This window comes from Xiphias gladius, chromosome 7 (assembly GCF_016859285.1).
Source record: "Xiphias gladius isolate SHS-SW01 ecotype Sanya breed wild chromosome 7, ASM1685928v1, whole genome shotgun sequence".
NCBI lineage: Eukaryota > Metazoa > Chordata > Actinopteri > Istiophoriformes > Xiphiidae > Xiphias > Xiphias gladius.
The window spans coordinates 7,436,522-7,452,439 of NC_053406.1; the positions used below are offsets into that span (position 1 = coordinate 7,436,522).

Genomic DNA, 15,918 nt, shown 5'->3' on the forward strand with positions numbered 1-15,918 from the left:
ATATCCCGCCTTCATCCACAGGTTTTTGTTGTCACTCCCAATTTAATTATGTAACTCGGCAAATAAGGCTTTTTTTGTCTGGATGGTAATGGATTAAGTATGATAACAGTGAAATATTTGTTATTTTGAGTCTGTGGTTGCAGAGGATTATTAAGTAATCCTCTTGTTTATCCCAATCTGATTACTGTGTCATGTCTGTAGGTTAAATGGATTACATTCACCGGATTTGTTATCACATCATTAGAATACAGCTACGTGTGGATTGTTTCAACTGTGTGTGTGTGTGTGTGTGTGTGTGTGTGTGTGTGTGTGTGTGTGTGTGTGTGTGTGTGTGTGTGTGTGTGTGTGTGTGTGTGTTAGCCCTTACTCCCATGTCTGCCAATAAAGAAAAAGAAAGGAAATTGTTCTATAATTGTCCAAGCGTAGAAAAGCCTGTAAGATTAACAGCAAAGTGGCGGTCTGATGAATGATGGGCAAACTGCAGTAATTGGTCGCGCCAGCTTTTCCTTTGGCCTACTTCAGTTTATCTTCAATTCTCACTGCCCCCTTAAATTGCTCAAGTACATAAATTTTAGATGAGGCCTGAGTGATTGGCTCTGTTTTCCTCTCAGTTTCCCTCTCTCTCTCTGTTAGTTCTTCAGGAGGCGGTGAGTACCAGAGATCCGGAGCTGGTGCGCCTCGTACTTCGTTACCGTGACTACCAGAGGACTGCCAAGAGACTGGCGGGCATCCCCGTCCTGCTGGAGCGACTGCGTCAAGTGGGATTTCACACAAACACACGCATAACACTTTGATGCACGCATGGAAAAAGATACTCTCCCATGAACACACACAAACGTATAGTATATGCAGATTACATACATGAAAAAAAACACAAACATACGCAAACTACAAAGGCACATCAAAGGGATTTGTGAGCAGAGACGCATTCATTTGAAATGTAGATGAATCTTTTAATATTTAATTTTTTTTAGGATAAAATATTCTTAGCTTGTTTAAAGGTATTAATAGCTTCATTTACTATTTGACAAGGGAAATCCACTCAAAAGATATGTCTCAGTGTTGTGAAACTCTGTCTCTATGTAATCTGAGGCATCACTATCCCCAAAAGGGGTAAGGAGTGCCATCCTTAAAGCAACAATAGCAATAATGGACAATCTCAGAATGGAGAGACTGAAAGCTGGTTATGATCCTGAAAGGAAAGTGTCGAGACGCAGTAGATCCTGTTGAAGCTGCTGCATCAGTAGAGCTGCGGAGAACAGTGGCAAAGATGCAGGGGACAGCATTCACAGAGTCTGTGTTCCTGTGCATCTGCTCCAGCTGGATCCCTGATACACACACACACACACACACACACACACACACACACACACAAATAATCAAAGACACACACCCTAGGATACTCACATGGTAGACACAGCACCCTCACACTTTGAAAAAAACAATGAGTACTCACACTCAAGCACACATGCACTTGGAAACATCCGGCACATCACAATGTTTCTCATCTGCTGGTGCTCTCAAACACATCACTCTCCTCTCCATCCCCCCATCCATCAGTTCTATTATTAACCCACACACACACACTTGCACGCACACTCACACACAGCTTCTTCTCTGTGCCAGTCCCTCCATCTTTCGCTAAGACAATGAAACCACGTAACTTAATTTGTTCACTCTTTTGTCTTGATTCTTGCTCTTTTCCTTTTCTTCTCTCTTTCTATCCATCTTCAAATTCATCACTACCTCCCCAACTTTCTACCTCTGTCTTCCTCTTTTGTTAATGCTCGTCGCCTTCTCTTTTCTCTTCCTCGCTCTCCATCTCCTCCTCTGCTCTCTGTCCAGGCCCAGGACTTCTATGTGGAGATGAAATGGGAGTTCACCAGCTGGGGTGAGTCCAGTCGTTGTGTCATTTCAGTCAGTAAAACAGTCCAGTGCCGACCAGTCAGAACTAATCATGTTATCATCTCCCTGTGGGGCTGAAAGAGCCCGTTTATTCCTGTTGTACTGGACACTGATGCTCACACACTTCCTGCCCAGCTGAATGTAAACAGCGTTTTATCCAAAGTACTTTACAAATCCACAAGTGGATGTATTTTCAGTATGAGTCTCTATAGTGGACTCGCAACAAATTGTATTGTATGTTTAAGTATATATTGTAGTTCTTATAGCTACATACAGCTACTGAAATTAGCCTGTTAGAATGGATTTAATGGATCACTGGGCACGAAAACTGCCAATGCAAAATGAAAACACTAAGAACTGCTGGATTAAATCCTGTACATATCCATTAGAAATGGCACAGTTTGACTCAAAGTACGTCTGTGTCTGTCCTTAGTGCCCCTTGTGTCTCGTATCTGCCCCAGCGACACCTACAGAGTTTGGAAGAGTGGTCAGTGTCTCCGTGTTGATACCACCCTGATGGGCTTTGAACAGATGACCTGGCAGAGAGGAAACCGGAGCTTCATTTTCAGGGGACAAGGTCAGAGGTCAAAATCCAGCCTAGGTCACTGTTTGAATGTGTGTGTGTGTGTGTGTGTGTGTGTGTGTGTGTGTGTGTGTGTGTGTGTGTGTGTGTGTGTGTGTGTGTGTGTGTGTGTGTGTGTGTGTGAGAGAGAGAGTGTCCTGTCAGGACATTTATTTCTAAAGCACTCCTACCAGACATAAGTATTCAATCCAACAAAGAAAATAATACAGACGGAATTGTGAGAGCAGATGGCCATTATTTTAAAGGAACAGTTTTACATTTTGGAAAATACACTTATTCGTTTTCTGGCCCAGAGTTAAATGAGAAGACTTCAGGAAGTCACTGCGTCTGGCCAAGAAACAGTGCAGCACATAAACCCTATAATGAAATACAATTTGTTAATTAGTGAGCTTTAGAGGGGGTGGTAGGCGGAGTGTGTTATCTTTGGACATTCTCATCACTGAGAATCTTTGTGCTAAGCTAAGCTAACAGGCTGCTGGTGGTAGCTTCCCATACAGACGCAAGAGTGGTATCAATCTTCTCATCTAACTCTCGGCAAGAAAGCGATATGTATATATCCCCAAAAAAGATATGAGGCCAAATTGTGCAATGGTTTATAAATGTATTATAAGTGTGTGTGTGTCACATTGTCTTTCATTGTATTTCTTTCTTTCCTTTTTCCTCTCCCTTCCTTCCTTTCCTCCTTACTTTTCCTCAATTTTTTAGGATTTCTATTCAGGCACTGAAATTTCCTCACTTTCAGTACCAAAAATGTGATATCATGGGTCCTTATATAGATACTGTAATAATGAAACATTTACAGGTAGAAAGATCATAGAGTGCAAACAGTCTATGAAAGCAATGTTGCAGTTTCTATTCTGGTATTATATTATTGTTCACAATGATGTGGTGGGGCACCAGAAACAGCAAGACAACTATTGTGTATTTATGAGTCACACGGGCTGCATTTGAAGTGAATGTGATATGGAGCAAATCTTCACAGAAACTGGTGCAGGCGTGACTGCACGTGCAAGATGATCCTCTCTCTACCCCCCTGCCTCTTTCTAGCCTGAAAGCACAGCTCCATCCACTCAGTCGATTCTCAACTGCCTCCTCTCTGCATTATTTCTCCAAGTTCTTCTTTTATTTTAATATTTCTTCCACTCCCCACTTTAAAAATATTCTTCCTCTTCTGACCTTTCCTGGGACCCTTCTGAGTCTCTGCATAACGTCCTCCCTCTCTACCCTCTCAGTGTTACTTTCTTCTGGACTTGCCTTTTTGGACTGTTAATTTGTTCTTTCCTTTTCTTGGGCCATCTGTAGTCACTTGACATTAATCAGCATCTCTTTTGACTTTTTTTTTTACATGTACTTTTTTTCATGTTTGTGTCTTCCAGGCTCCTGGACATACTGATGTACTTTCCCACTGTTAATTTCTAATCTGCCTCTCTCTTGCTCACTAACATTGCCCTCATTTTTGTCTTACTGTCTGTCACTGTCTTGCCTCCCAGACTCCAGCGCAGAAGTGATGGAGGTTGACCATGACAGGCAGCTGGTGTTCTGCGAGACCCTGTGCGTCTCGTCTCTCACAGCGCTTTCACCTGGCCGGGGGAATGGGGGTGCCTGTAGCAGCAACGCCACCGGTTTGGGTCTTCTGGGGGCGATGCAGCCCAGCGACGAGCAGGTAGCAGCCAGGCTGTCTGCCCCTGTGGTGACCACTCAGCTGGACACCCGCAACATCGCCTTCGAGAGGTCAGGCACAACACTGATGTACAGCATATTAATTTACAGTATAGGTTCTTATAAACACTGTCAGAAAGACTTAGGATGTAAATCAAGAAATCTGTCCTGTCTGTGCATGAAACTTGGTTAGCACCACTTAAATGCATTTAAAAGTAAAGGAAAATTCCAACTATAAAAATGAATATACCGCTGATTCTGCTGTACCATGCATCTCTGGTCAAGTTTAATATTTAGCAGCATATTTTTCTTATTTTTGCGAATAATGACGCAAACACAGATGATGCGATGTGGTAATGTCTGATGCAACTGCAACAAAAAAATCTAAAACATCAAGAATAAACATCAGGATTTGGCATAACGCCCCTCATAAAAGAGCGAGGGCTTCTTTTTAGTCTCACCATTTTGTGTTTAACAGTCATAGATAAATATAATTTTCTCCACCAGCACTTGCCTCAGTGCAAAACGAAACAATAAAGCCACAGGACATATTCTGCCCTGAGTGCTGGCTTTTATTTATTTTTTTTTCAGAGTAACTCATCACTGTTGAATTTTTCTGTCACTCTCTCACTGTTGCTGTCTCCTACACTTCAACCCACGGCTGAGTGGAACAAGTTCAGGCACAATCTCTGGTGGCTGTCAAAATGCATTTCACAAAATGTAGGAAAACACTAACAGAAGCAGCAGTAGAAGGGAAAGTGGAGACACCAGATCTCATGCAGAAGCAAATGCTAGAGTTCATTGAACATTACATGTTATTGATATACAGTCTCTACAGCAGAGCCAAAGCTGGGGAAATGTCCCTGTAATGAAAGTACATGAAACTACTGAGTCATTTCTAAAGTCCTGTTGTAGTTGAAAGAAAAACTACACGACTTTTGAAAAAAGAAATAACATAGTCTTCTAGTTACAAATGAAAAGTTGAATTCATAAGGAATAAAACACACTGTTGCTCAGTTAAATACACTCTGGGGATTTTGCTGCTACAGACATATTTACTCTTGTATGACCAGTAGCTCATGATGGCTATTGTTGCTAAAGCTAGCAAAGTTCAGTTACTGTAACTGTTGCTGTGTGACAGACTTTACTTAGTCAATTTGCTGAATTTTTGACTCGTCTCTACTTTTACTACTGTTACACTATGTTTTAGCACGGTTAGCATTTAATATTTTTTTTCAGTTTTTTGGTTGTCTTATCAACCCCTGCCCAGGGACTTCTAAACTAACTCTTGCTCATTTACAATTTTTCTCTTGTCTGTTGAAAAGAGAATAACCACGGTCCCTGACAAAAAAAACAAATAAAACCAAGATAAATCATTATCCTGCAATTCTTGTTGCCACATTAGCCACTATTCAGCAACAGTTACATGAGCTCCCCTGACGACATTGCATTTTAATTTGACTGGAAATACTTCACTCTTGATCTTTGTGTCCCGTGTGAACTGGTTGGCTAAAAAAAAACAAAAAAACAAAAAAAGGAGTAAGTGTCAGGAGTAAGCATGATGTGGAGGTAGTAAGGAACAAATTAGCTTCAGGCTGTGTGAAACAGGCTCAGATGAACAAAAAGACATGAAAGAGACAGACAAGACACAAGCTGACGAGAGGAAAATGGAGAAAAGCAGTAAAAGAAAATGGGATGAGCAAGTGACTTGTGCGCAGCCAATTTAGGAGCTTTTTTATATGCTAAAGGTATAGTTTTATATATCAGTTTCACTTAAAGTGACATTGATGCAGGGATGGAAAGGAATTGAGAAGGGAGGAGAGGTGAGCCAAGCAAGGGGCATAGAGGACAAAACTCATCTTATTCTGGTCAGGTGGCAAGATAAGACTGATGTGACAGAGACAAAGAGAGAAGGATGACAGAACAAGTGATGTTTTGGACAGAGAGGGATGGAGGGGAGAAAATAGTAGAGAGAAGGATGAAAGGGGGATAAAACAAATAGGATGGAGGAAGAGATTCTGAGGAAAAGGGATGAGAGAGAGAGATGAGAGGTAATGCAGTGAGAAACAGGGAGAGAAAGATGAGTCTGACACAAGACTATGGGGGAGAAAGCACTATACGCAAGCCAAAACTAGGGGGAGTCAGTGGTTTTGGAGGCAGGAGGAAAAGGGGAGAAAAATAGACTGCGGGGAGACCCAGTGATGGATAGAGATGCACAGACAGGAAGTGAATGTTAACAGTTAAAAAGTGATTGAGTAAGAAGATGAGGAGAGGAGAGGAGATTGACTGAGAGAAGTGAGCAAGGAGAGGTGTTAGCTGGGGGGGTAATCATCTCCTTGTCAGAGTTGCACCTCGCTGTCACCTCTTTGCATTTTCCTTGGTCAGCACTCCTCTCTACATGCCAATAATCTATTTATGATGCTTTAGAGCCAACCACTTTGTCAAGCAACCCAGACAGGACATCCACCGCTGGAGTTAATAGGTCTTTAGGCAGCCATGCACAAAAACTACAGCACTGCAGTTTTGCTGTTTTAGGGTTGGGCTAAAGGATGTTTACTGAACCCTCTGTAATTGAGCTGTTAGTGGCACTGTGAGGCTGTATTTAGGAACAAAGCTTTATGAAAGTCTTTTGCGCCCACATGTTGATCAGATGCCTGTTCAAGAGGTTTCCTCTGGCTACGGGACTGTGTTTGATCATAAAACAAAGTATTAAACTAATTTAAAATTTTAAACTGATGGTGGTGCAAGATGAAAACATAGGATTACCCACTTAGTACAAAACATCCCGAGGTGGACGTGGCTCTCTGTACAAGATTTCATGGCAATCCTCCCAATAGTTGTTGAGATAATTTAGTCTAGACCAGAGCGGTGGACTGACCAACCGATTGACATTACCAGCCCTAGGGCCAATGGCTAAAAAAAAAACCCAAAGTCCTTTCTTCCAAAATTTTCACATATATGAAATATGATAAAAATACCTTGATTGTTTTTCAAAAATATTATTTCTTCAAAAACATAAGGGCTACTGTGAGTTCACTGTCTTTAGTTTTGTCCAGATGGAGTTCAGTGATATGAATAGATCATGAAGACGGGATAAGCCTCACCAATTTCTGCGCAGACTTCCTAACTGCACACTGTACAGTTGACCTTCACTGACAACAAACAAGGACAATGGCTGCAATGTTTAAGGCTGTATATTATAGAGAAGAACCAGAGCCTGTGACTTGCAATCTAAGGGGAGATGATTGAGATCGATTTTACTCTCCAACGTACTGTTTATGATTTTCTCTTAGGTACATTGCTTGGGACCAACTGTGATTTACATTACAGCATATGTTGACCGGAACAGAGTCAAGCACACGGAGAACTGATCTGAGATGTGATGAATCTGTGTTGCAGGAACAGGACGGGTATCCTGGGCTGGAGAAGTGAGAAGACTGAAACAGTGAACGGATATGAAGCCAAGGTAGAGAAAAGGCTGCTCAGACAGCTCACTGATCTCTCACACTGTCCAGGGAAGCCACTGCTGTCAGAGCTCAATTTGATATTTCCTGAAAGTCCACTTCACTTGAAGAGTTTAATTTCCAGAATGAATCATTCCCAGAGTTATTTTTAAAAACCATTGCTTTAGACGTTCAAGGACGTAACCTTCTACATTTTTAAATGATGACAGATGGATTTCGGGAACCTGTCATTTTAAGAAGATTTTCTTTAAATACATCAATTAAGCATGGCTCCTTTGACCTCAGATGAGGAAATTTCATCAGCACACACAACACCAGGTGGCCTCTCAAATCAAGTTAAAAAAAAAAGTCTATCTATCATAGACACATGCATTACCTTGACCCTATTTGTTTTCTTGACCCCCTGGAGGGATCGATGGGAGACAAGTGTCAGGACCATCTGTCACCAGTGGTTTAAAAGCACTTCAGACAGTAAAATACTGCTGCCTGAAAAGCATCTCTTTTCTGCATCAGTGATTTAGAGTTACAAACATAAACAGACGGATGCTTTTTACCTCTTCCTTTCTCTTATCTGTCCTTGTCCAGTGAAAACTTGGAGTCAGCATCCTGCTCAACTTTAATCAGTATTTTCTTTTTATGGTCACTAGTGAGGAATTCCAGTGTTCTGTTGTTGGCCTGTATGCTGCAGACTCGGAGATAGGGGAATAATTTGATGTTTGGTGCGCTTTTTTAGAGTCACGGTTTTGCTCACTGGTAATTGATACTCTAAAAATGTTAAAAAAACAAAAAAACATTTACATGTGCTCAATAGGTATTCAAGAAAACTAAAGGCAGTGAGTCAGTATTGCTCCAACTAATGAATTCTTTGGAACTTTATCACTTCTTTGCCACCATCAGTCTTTAATCCAAATGTCTCACTAGGGGCCTCTTTAACAGCTTAAAAATATACACAACAATGTTGTTTCACCTTGATACTTCGAGACTTTTCCTAATTTTCTGGGAAACTACTTATAAATACAATCCAGAAAGTGTCGGATTACTTCTGTTTTGGCTCTCCAGGTTTAGAGAGCTGACCCCGGCTGTAAAACATGGTTCTGTACAATGGATTTTAATTTGCTAAGTATATGTGATTGGTGTTGACGGTACTTATTATAAGACACTACCCCCCCCAAATCCCAAATAAGTCTATAGGGATTTCTGATTTTTATAAAAGTTTGATGATAAGAGTAGACCTCTTATCATCAAACTGTTATAAAAAGGAATTTGACTTCTCTGTTCCATCACTTTGTAGGATAACATACTGTACGTTTCCTTGTCTATGAATGACTTTTAGGCAAACAAAAGGAACATATATTTGTTCATGCACATATTCATGCATTTGCTCAAGCCCAGTTGGGGAATGGTTACCGATTTAATACTTTTCCACATATTGGGTCTTAAATACATCAGAAGAAAACAAAAATATTTAAAGGGGAAAAAAAGGTTGTAGGAAGAAAGTAAAGCCAATGTCAACAAAGCACAAGAGTTATTTGCCTGGTTCTCTTTCAGGTGTATGCAGCATCCAATGTGGAGCTGATCACCAGGACCAGAACTGACCATCTGTCAGACCAGAACAAGAACAAGACAAAAGGTAAGTCGCTTTATTTTAACAACTGTACTTCAGTGCCAAGGGAGCACTAGACATTGTTAACTCTTAGACCATCAAGATGTTCTTTATGTGCAGTTGTGTTAAAGCTGCAGCAGCTGAATTTCTCCATTATCACTTCTGTGCTGCTGTAACTTCCAGCCTTAGTGCTGCGACGTTTGATAAAAAAGAGTCACTAATGAGTAATCCCTCCCACCTGAACTCAATGAGTCCACCCTGAGGTTCCAGCTAGCAGCCTGTAACGCTCACCTGGTGGCTCCATCTCGTTTTCTGCATCAGATCATAAATCAAACAGGATTAGCAGGCTTCCCTCCCCAGACTGTCGCTGTCAGCCAGGATCAACCATCACACGCTCCTCTGAGAGCTCCTCTCTCCTAGGTCAAATTCCCCATCTGCACTCTGCTAATATGTAGGTGGGAGGTGTTCTTGGAAGCCCTACTAACTCCTGAATGAGTGACTTGCTCCATTTGCCATTCTCTTGTGCTACTTTTCATCATTTTTACAACACTGTAAAAACCTTAAAGTGTTGTATACTGTATACCCAAGGATAGACACTTGCATACTGTATCTTGAGTCAAACAGCAGATTAGCCGGCCAAAGGCCAAAATGTTAACACTTATTTTATAAACCACACTACGACACCGCTGACATCAACAATAATTGATAGACCTTTGCGTTGCTTTTGAAACTCATTCAGTTTTTGATTAGTGAGGACAACCACAGCACCAGTGCTGCCAGTACACTGAAGATACAAGCCACACACTAAAAAGCTGGTCATATTTCTTTGCTGCTCACTTCTCTCGTATCTAAATGAGCCTCAGGTTTTGGTATTCCCATGCACTTGAAAATGGGAAATGGGGTTCCGTCATCGTAGTTTCATAGATACTGAAATCCTATTTTCCCCAGTCAGCTTCTGACATGAACATGAACACACTGTTTTCTCCCAAACTAAAACAGTTCTGAATATTTTCCATTTGAATTTATTATTTTCATATTCGACACTGGAATCAGCATCTGGTCATTGTTTGTGGGTCATTTGATCACAGTCAATCAAATCTGATCAAACTACACAAACACTGTCCTGATGAACCTGATAAGATGAGTTTTGTGATGTTAAACACTTAATGAATTATACCTAGATTTTTTTGTTTTGTTGTTGTTGTTGTCGTTGCTTATTTACATGTGAATATTTAATGTTATAGAGAAGTACTTAGGATTTCAAGCCAAGTTTTCAGGGACTCTAGGATCCAAAGAAGATAGCTTGACACTCCCGAAAACATTAAGGGTTTCATAAACGTTTTTTTAAAATCAGTTCCTTTGATAAAGATCATTTTCAGAGCATGAATAGTCACATAGTTGTTGCTTGTTTAACAAACCCTGAACTCTATAGCTTTTCATTGAGCTTTCTGGTTATTATAAGCATATACATACAGTCTAATTGTGACATTACCTTGCCGTTTTCCTACATTCAGCTTTTTAATTTTGTGTATACTCAGACACTGTGGATTTTAACTTTAGTTGTTGCAAGAGAAATATGGAGTCCAGAGGTACAATGTAATGTATACCAGGAAATATTTTTACTTTTCTCACAAGTTATTCCTGCATAAAAGCATAATTCCCGTGAGTTTAGTTCATTTCAGTTTAGTTTAGTACAGTGTGGCTTTGTTTGTTTCAGCTTAGTTTCTTAGCAAATGATGAGACCACAACACAAAAGCTTGATATGATGCAATAAGTTATCTTGAACAAAACACTGTAGAGCAAAATCACACAGCAGACAGTTGTGGTGGAGATAAATGAGCCCATGCCTCATCATCTCTTGATAAATGGGCGCCCACCTTCTGGGTTTTAAGTCATCTGTAGTGTACCTAAACTCGTGGATTTGGAAAAGTCATAGTAATGGGACTGAGTTTTTACATTGTGGTTGTGTAACTGCGTTCTCTCAGTCTAACTCCTTACTGCTGTGTTTCTCTGAGCAGGTGGGAAGACTCCATTGCAGAACTTCCTCGGTATTGCGGAGCAACACATGGGGCCTAACAATGCAGTGAGTCAAAAGTTTATTTAGATGCCATCACTTGAAATGGTTGTGATTTCAATTTCGGGGATTTTTACACAGTCTATTGTCTTTAAATTAAAGGGGTTGCATTTTTTCCAGGGGCTGAGGCAATGTCATAAAACTATTTAAAAACTGATTTGATAAATTACAAAAAATAACAACTTGTGGTTAATCTGTTTTGGAGGTACGAGCATTTCACCTGAAAACTGCTGACATTGTAATTGGACTGGAGAGGTGCAGTATTTGTAGATATCATTATAATCACCTTGTGCATAGCCATCACAGTGATGATAGTAATCAGAAATAGCACCATGAGCATTGCTCTTGTGGGTGAATTATCATCTTCATTACTGGCATCCTAACCATCACCTCCCCTCCTTAGATGGACAGTGAGTGTATGAATCCTGCCTGTTGAGTCCACTGTGTCAACAGGAGAGCATGCCTGCAGAGTAAAACAATCACTCAGGGGCTCCAACCTGCTCTCAAATATTGATTATGTTTTTATATTTGTTTCTGCTGGAGAGCATCTATTACTCATACCCTCCTCCTACTCCTCTTTCTGTATTCTTTTCACTCGGTTCCCCCTCATCATTGCCTCTGCTCTTTTCAGCTCTCTGTGTCTCTGTCTTCTCGCTCCACACCAATGTTTGCTCAGCAGAAGCTTTTTGCAGATTGAAGATTGCTCCGCGGATATTTTGTGCAAGTGTAAAGCTGTTATGTAGTTTGGTTTTGAATTTGCCAAACCTTGAATTTTAAAGGGGCATTGACTATGATTATCCGCAACCAGAGGAAAAAAAGTCTTTGGCAGCCATTACCTCTTCCAGTAATGGTGGCCTACCCTTGACAGATTTATTAAAGTCACCCTCAACAGTTGACAAGTGAGTGACTAATTAGCACAGCCACCCAACAGATGCATGCACGGTAATGAAGGAAAATGTATAATGGAGTTAAAAAAAACTGCTTTGTCATTTGTTCTCAAGTTTGGGCTTGAGAGCAAAGCTTTCTCTTTCACTGAGCTGTTGAAAATGTCAGGAGGTTATAGGAAAGCCTTGAAATTCCAGTAGGTGGTGAGTTTTTTTGTTACACAGCATAGCATAACAGAGAAAGTGAGTTTTAAAAGCCAGAAATTTTTGCACTTTGTAAAGTAATCTTTAAGTCACTGGTACTGACAATCCTTTCCCCTGCGGATTTTATTATGAATGAGGAAAAGCCTTATTGTCTTTGTCAACATGCGGCTATATCAGGAATTTTTAAAATTCATTCTATTCATTATTTACGGTCAGCAGGCCCTGGTGACCCAGATGTCGAGTCCTGCGGTGACCAACCCCGCAGCACTGACGGCCGAGGAATACTTCAACCCCAGCTTGTCCCCGACTCAGAGGGACATCGGCCACCCGTGCCAGCTCACCACCAAGACCCAGAGGTGACACAGGCTGACAGGAAAACAGACAAGCAGCCATGCATTCAGTGACGTTGCCCTCCTAACTCACTGCCAAGTGACGGAGCTGAGAAACTGAGAATAGAGAATAGACAGACGCACACACATACAGGCAGAGTAAAATCAGCCGTCCATGACAGCTGACCACCTAGATCCTGAGGTGAAAGTCATTGAGAGTGGGCGATAAACACACACACACACACATATTCACACTATTCAGCAGCAGATTTTTACAAAGCTGGCGGAGAGTCAGACATTTAGTCTGTCTCTGCAGTCTATCACACAGCTCGGGCTTGATGACTCATGACAAATCATCTTTTATTTAATGATTTTTACCAAAAGACACAAAACAACAAATTAAAATGAAGGAACACTGCAGTGTCCCTTAGAGACTGTCAGGAAAAGGCAAAAAAACGTGTGAAAATGCCTGGATTCTTAAAATCGAATGAGAGGATCTATTGAAGCATTTGGTTTTAATGTTATTTTTTGTAATATAGCTAATTCTATTGGCTTTCAATGTCGTTCCCATTAATCACATTTTCAGACTCACTCTCATGGACGTAGCCAGTAACAATCTCTCTCTTCCACCTGCCAACCTGCTGTTCAGTCATCTGCCCTGTTTTCCTCAAAGTGACTATTGGCCTGTCTGTCATTTTCAGTTGTCAGTTTCCTTGTTCTTCGGCACATAATAAAAAGCGACAGAACATCACGAGAATGAAGTCTTTGAGGTTGCAGAGCTGCCTCTCATTCCTGTGTTCATTATCGGACAAGTTCAAAAACAAGCATTGCTTGACCTTCATTTGAACATGACTCAGCAGCGTGCGGACAGTCTTTGTTAGCTGACGTAATCAGTGTCTTTGTGTACCCCTGGAACTAATTGCTTGAATGAGGGAATACATTGCTTCAATTATATATAAGTCAGAATTGTATTTGGTAATATTCACCAACAAACTCTTCCTGTGTTACTAGCCAGCTTACCAGTGTGTTCACAGAGAGTGTGTGTGTGTGTGTGTGTGTGTGTGTGTGTGTGTGTGTGTGTGTGTGTGTGTGTGTGTGTGTGTGTGTGTGTGTGTGTGTGTGTGTGTGTGTGTGCGTGCGTGTGTGTGTGCTTGTTTGTTTGTTTGTTTGTTCCAAGGTTTAAAGCTAAGTTGTGGTTGTGTGAGTCCCATCCTCTGTCGCTGGCAGAACAAGTGGTGCCTATCATCGATCTCATGGCGATCTCGAACGCCCTGTTCGCCAAGCTGCGCGACTTCATCACTCTGCGCTTGCCGCCTGGCTTCCCTGTTAAGATTGGTGAGCACTGGGAAAAGGGAGATGGATGGAAGGATGAAGGGAGGGAGGTTGAAATGATGGCTGGTTAAGTAAAAGGGATGATGTGAGGGTAATACATAGATACAAAGATGGATGGAAAGAAATTAAGACAAACAGAGAAAGGGAGTGAAAAGGACACAACAGATTGCAAATTTGATCACTAACAATAAAAGAAGTAAAATAAGGACATGCATGGTTAACTGGATGATGGGGTTGATAAAAAAAAAGACAAAGTTAACAGATAACTGCAATAAAAATGCCATATTCCTCCTCTGTTTCTCTCCACTCTCGGCAGAGATCCCTCTCTACCACATCCTAAATGCTAGGATCACCTTCAGCAACCTGAACGGCTGTGAGGAGGGGACGGGCGTCCGTGCTGACAGTGACGTCGGGGTGGAGGGGGACGGACAGAGAGACACGCCCAGAACAGACACCCCATCTCCCGGCAGTGACTCCTCCAGTGTCTCCAGCTCCAGCTCCACCAGTGAGAGCACACACCCTTACACGCTACAGTGTTTCCTGTTGTATTATAGTGTCATCTTTTCTTACATCTTCTTCTTCAGCTGAATTTTAGTCTCAGTTGTACAAATTTATAGTCTGTTGATTTTTTTTTTTTTTCCCAACAAGCTCTTGTATAAATCTTCACTAACATTTACTGCATAACCTCGAGCATACTTCAGATAAGTGTGAGTTTACAGATGCTTGATAAGAGCTATGAGGAGTATTTATCACTGGCTTCGAATGCAAGGTTATGTTCTTTGTCTTTGTGAGATTATGGCTTACTTTCATCTTCCTATCACTTGTTTCAATCTGCAGCCATACGGAGTGGAGTCATCATTTACTGTGTGATCACTCAGAAGGAACATCTGTAGAAATCCTTGATGTTATTGTGCACAAGTGCCCTACCTTGAGTTATATACAGAGCTGAGTAGTGGATTTACTATGCCAACAATAGTGTGGAGGGAAAGGACCCATTACAGCTTATTTTAGTTTGGATTTCCCTTTCACTCAGAAACTGCTCTTACCCTTTTCCTTTTCTACACTTCTCCTTTAGTCTTAACTGTTAGACAACACTCCCACCCATCTCTTGCCCTTTGCCCTCTCCCGGTGTGCTGTAGTGTCGTGTCGAGCCGGAGAGATTCCCCCATGTGTGTTTGAGCCCCCGACTGGATACACCATGCTAGGTGGCAAACAGAGAGACAGCATGAGGGAGGAGGAGGAGGACCTGCTGCAGTTTGCCATACAGCAGAGTCTGCTGGAGGCAGGCTCCGAATACGATCAGGTGGGTTGACTGTGAGATTATCCTCCGCTCTGAAATTAAAGAAACACAAGTCAGACAGCTTAAAACAAGATTTTGTTTAATGGACAGTTCACTAAGCCTCACCCGCCGTAGTTACTGTTGTTATGCCGGTCAAATTCTCCGTTCTCACATGGCACAATTTTAGTCTGCAATGATGATGGTGGCAGATGTAAGGCTACCACTCGAAATCCATAGTGATTTTTGTTTTGTTTTTTTTTGTTACAAAATGAAAGTGGTCCCCTTGTGGTGATGAACCTGCATTAGCTGAATCTGCAGCTCCTCTCAGCTTTACAAGGGTTTCATAGTGATTTTCAGCTCATTGTTTAGCTGTCCAGCACATACTATTTTGGTTCACTCTCGAGGCTCTCATGGCATCGTTTTCATCCACAGCAGGCAGCTCTTTTCAGAGAAAAAAATAGTTACTGCAGGTTTGAAGGCCGAGTATCGCTCTTACTACAGCTCCATGTGGAGCGCAGCATGTGGAGGAATCCAGTGCCTGACTTGCCACGCTTGGTTACGGTTGCCAAAGTATGATTGGAAAATGGCTGTTCAGGGAGGGA

The 15,918-nt window shown here is 41.5% G+C and overlaps 1 protein-coding gene across 1 annotated transcript in view; it reads left to right on the forward strand.

Annotated features, from left to right (window-relative positions):
• Window positions 1-15,918, forward strand: part of ankrd13b (ankyrin repeat domain 13B) — a 42,016-nt gene that overhangs the window by 20,159 nt on the left and 5,939 nt on the right. Inside the window, exons 4-14 of the mRNA XM_040131033.1 lie at window positions 634-758; window positions 1,846-1,891; window positions 2,339-2,482; window positions 3,979-4,219; window positions 7,547-7,613; window positions 9,160-9,241; window positions 11,233-11,297; window positions 12,593-12,732; window positions 13,883-14,040; window positions 14,354-14,542; window positions 15,177-15,340. Of these exons, the coding sequence (XP_039986967.1) occupies window positions 634-758; window positions 1,846-1,891; window positions 2,339-2,482; window positions 3,979-4,219; window positions 7,547-7,613; window positions 9,160-9,241; window positions 11,233-11,297; window positions 12,593-12,732; window positions 13,883-14,040; window positions 14,354-14,542; window positions 15,177-15,340 (1,421 nt within the window). The remainder of the gene's footprint in view (window positions 1-633; window positions 759-1,845; window positions 1,892-2,338; window positions 2,483-3,978; window positions 4,220-7,546; window positions 7,614-9,159; window positions 9,242-11,232; window positions 11,298-12,592; window positions 12,733-13,882; window positions 14,041-14,353; window positions 14,543-15,176; window positions 15,341-15,918) is intronic.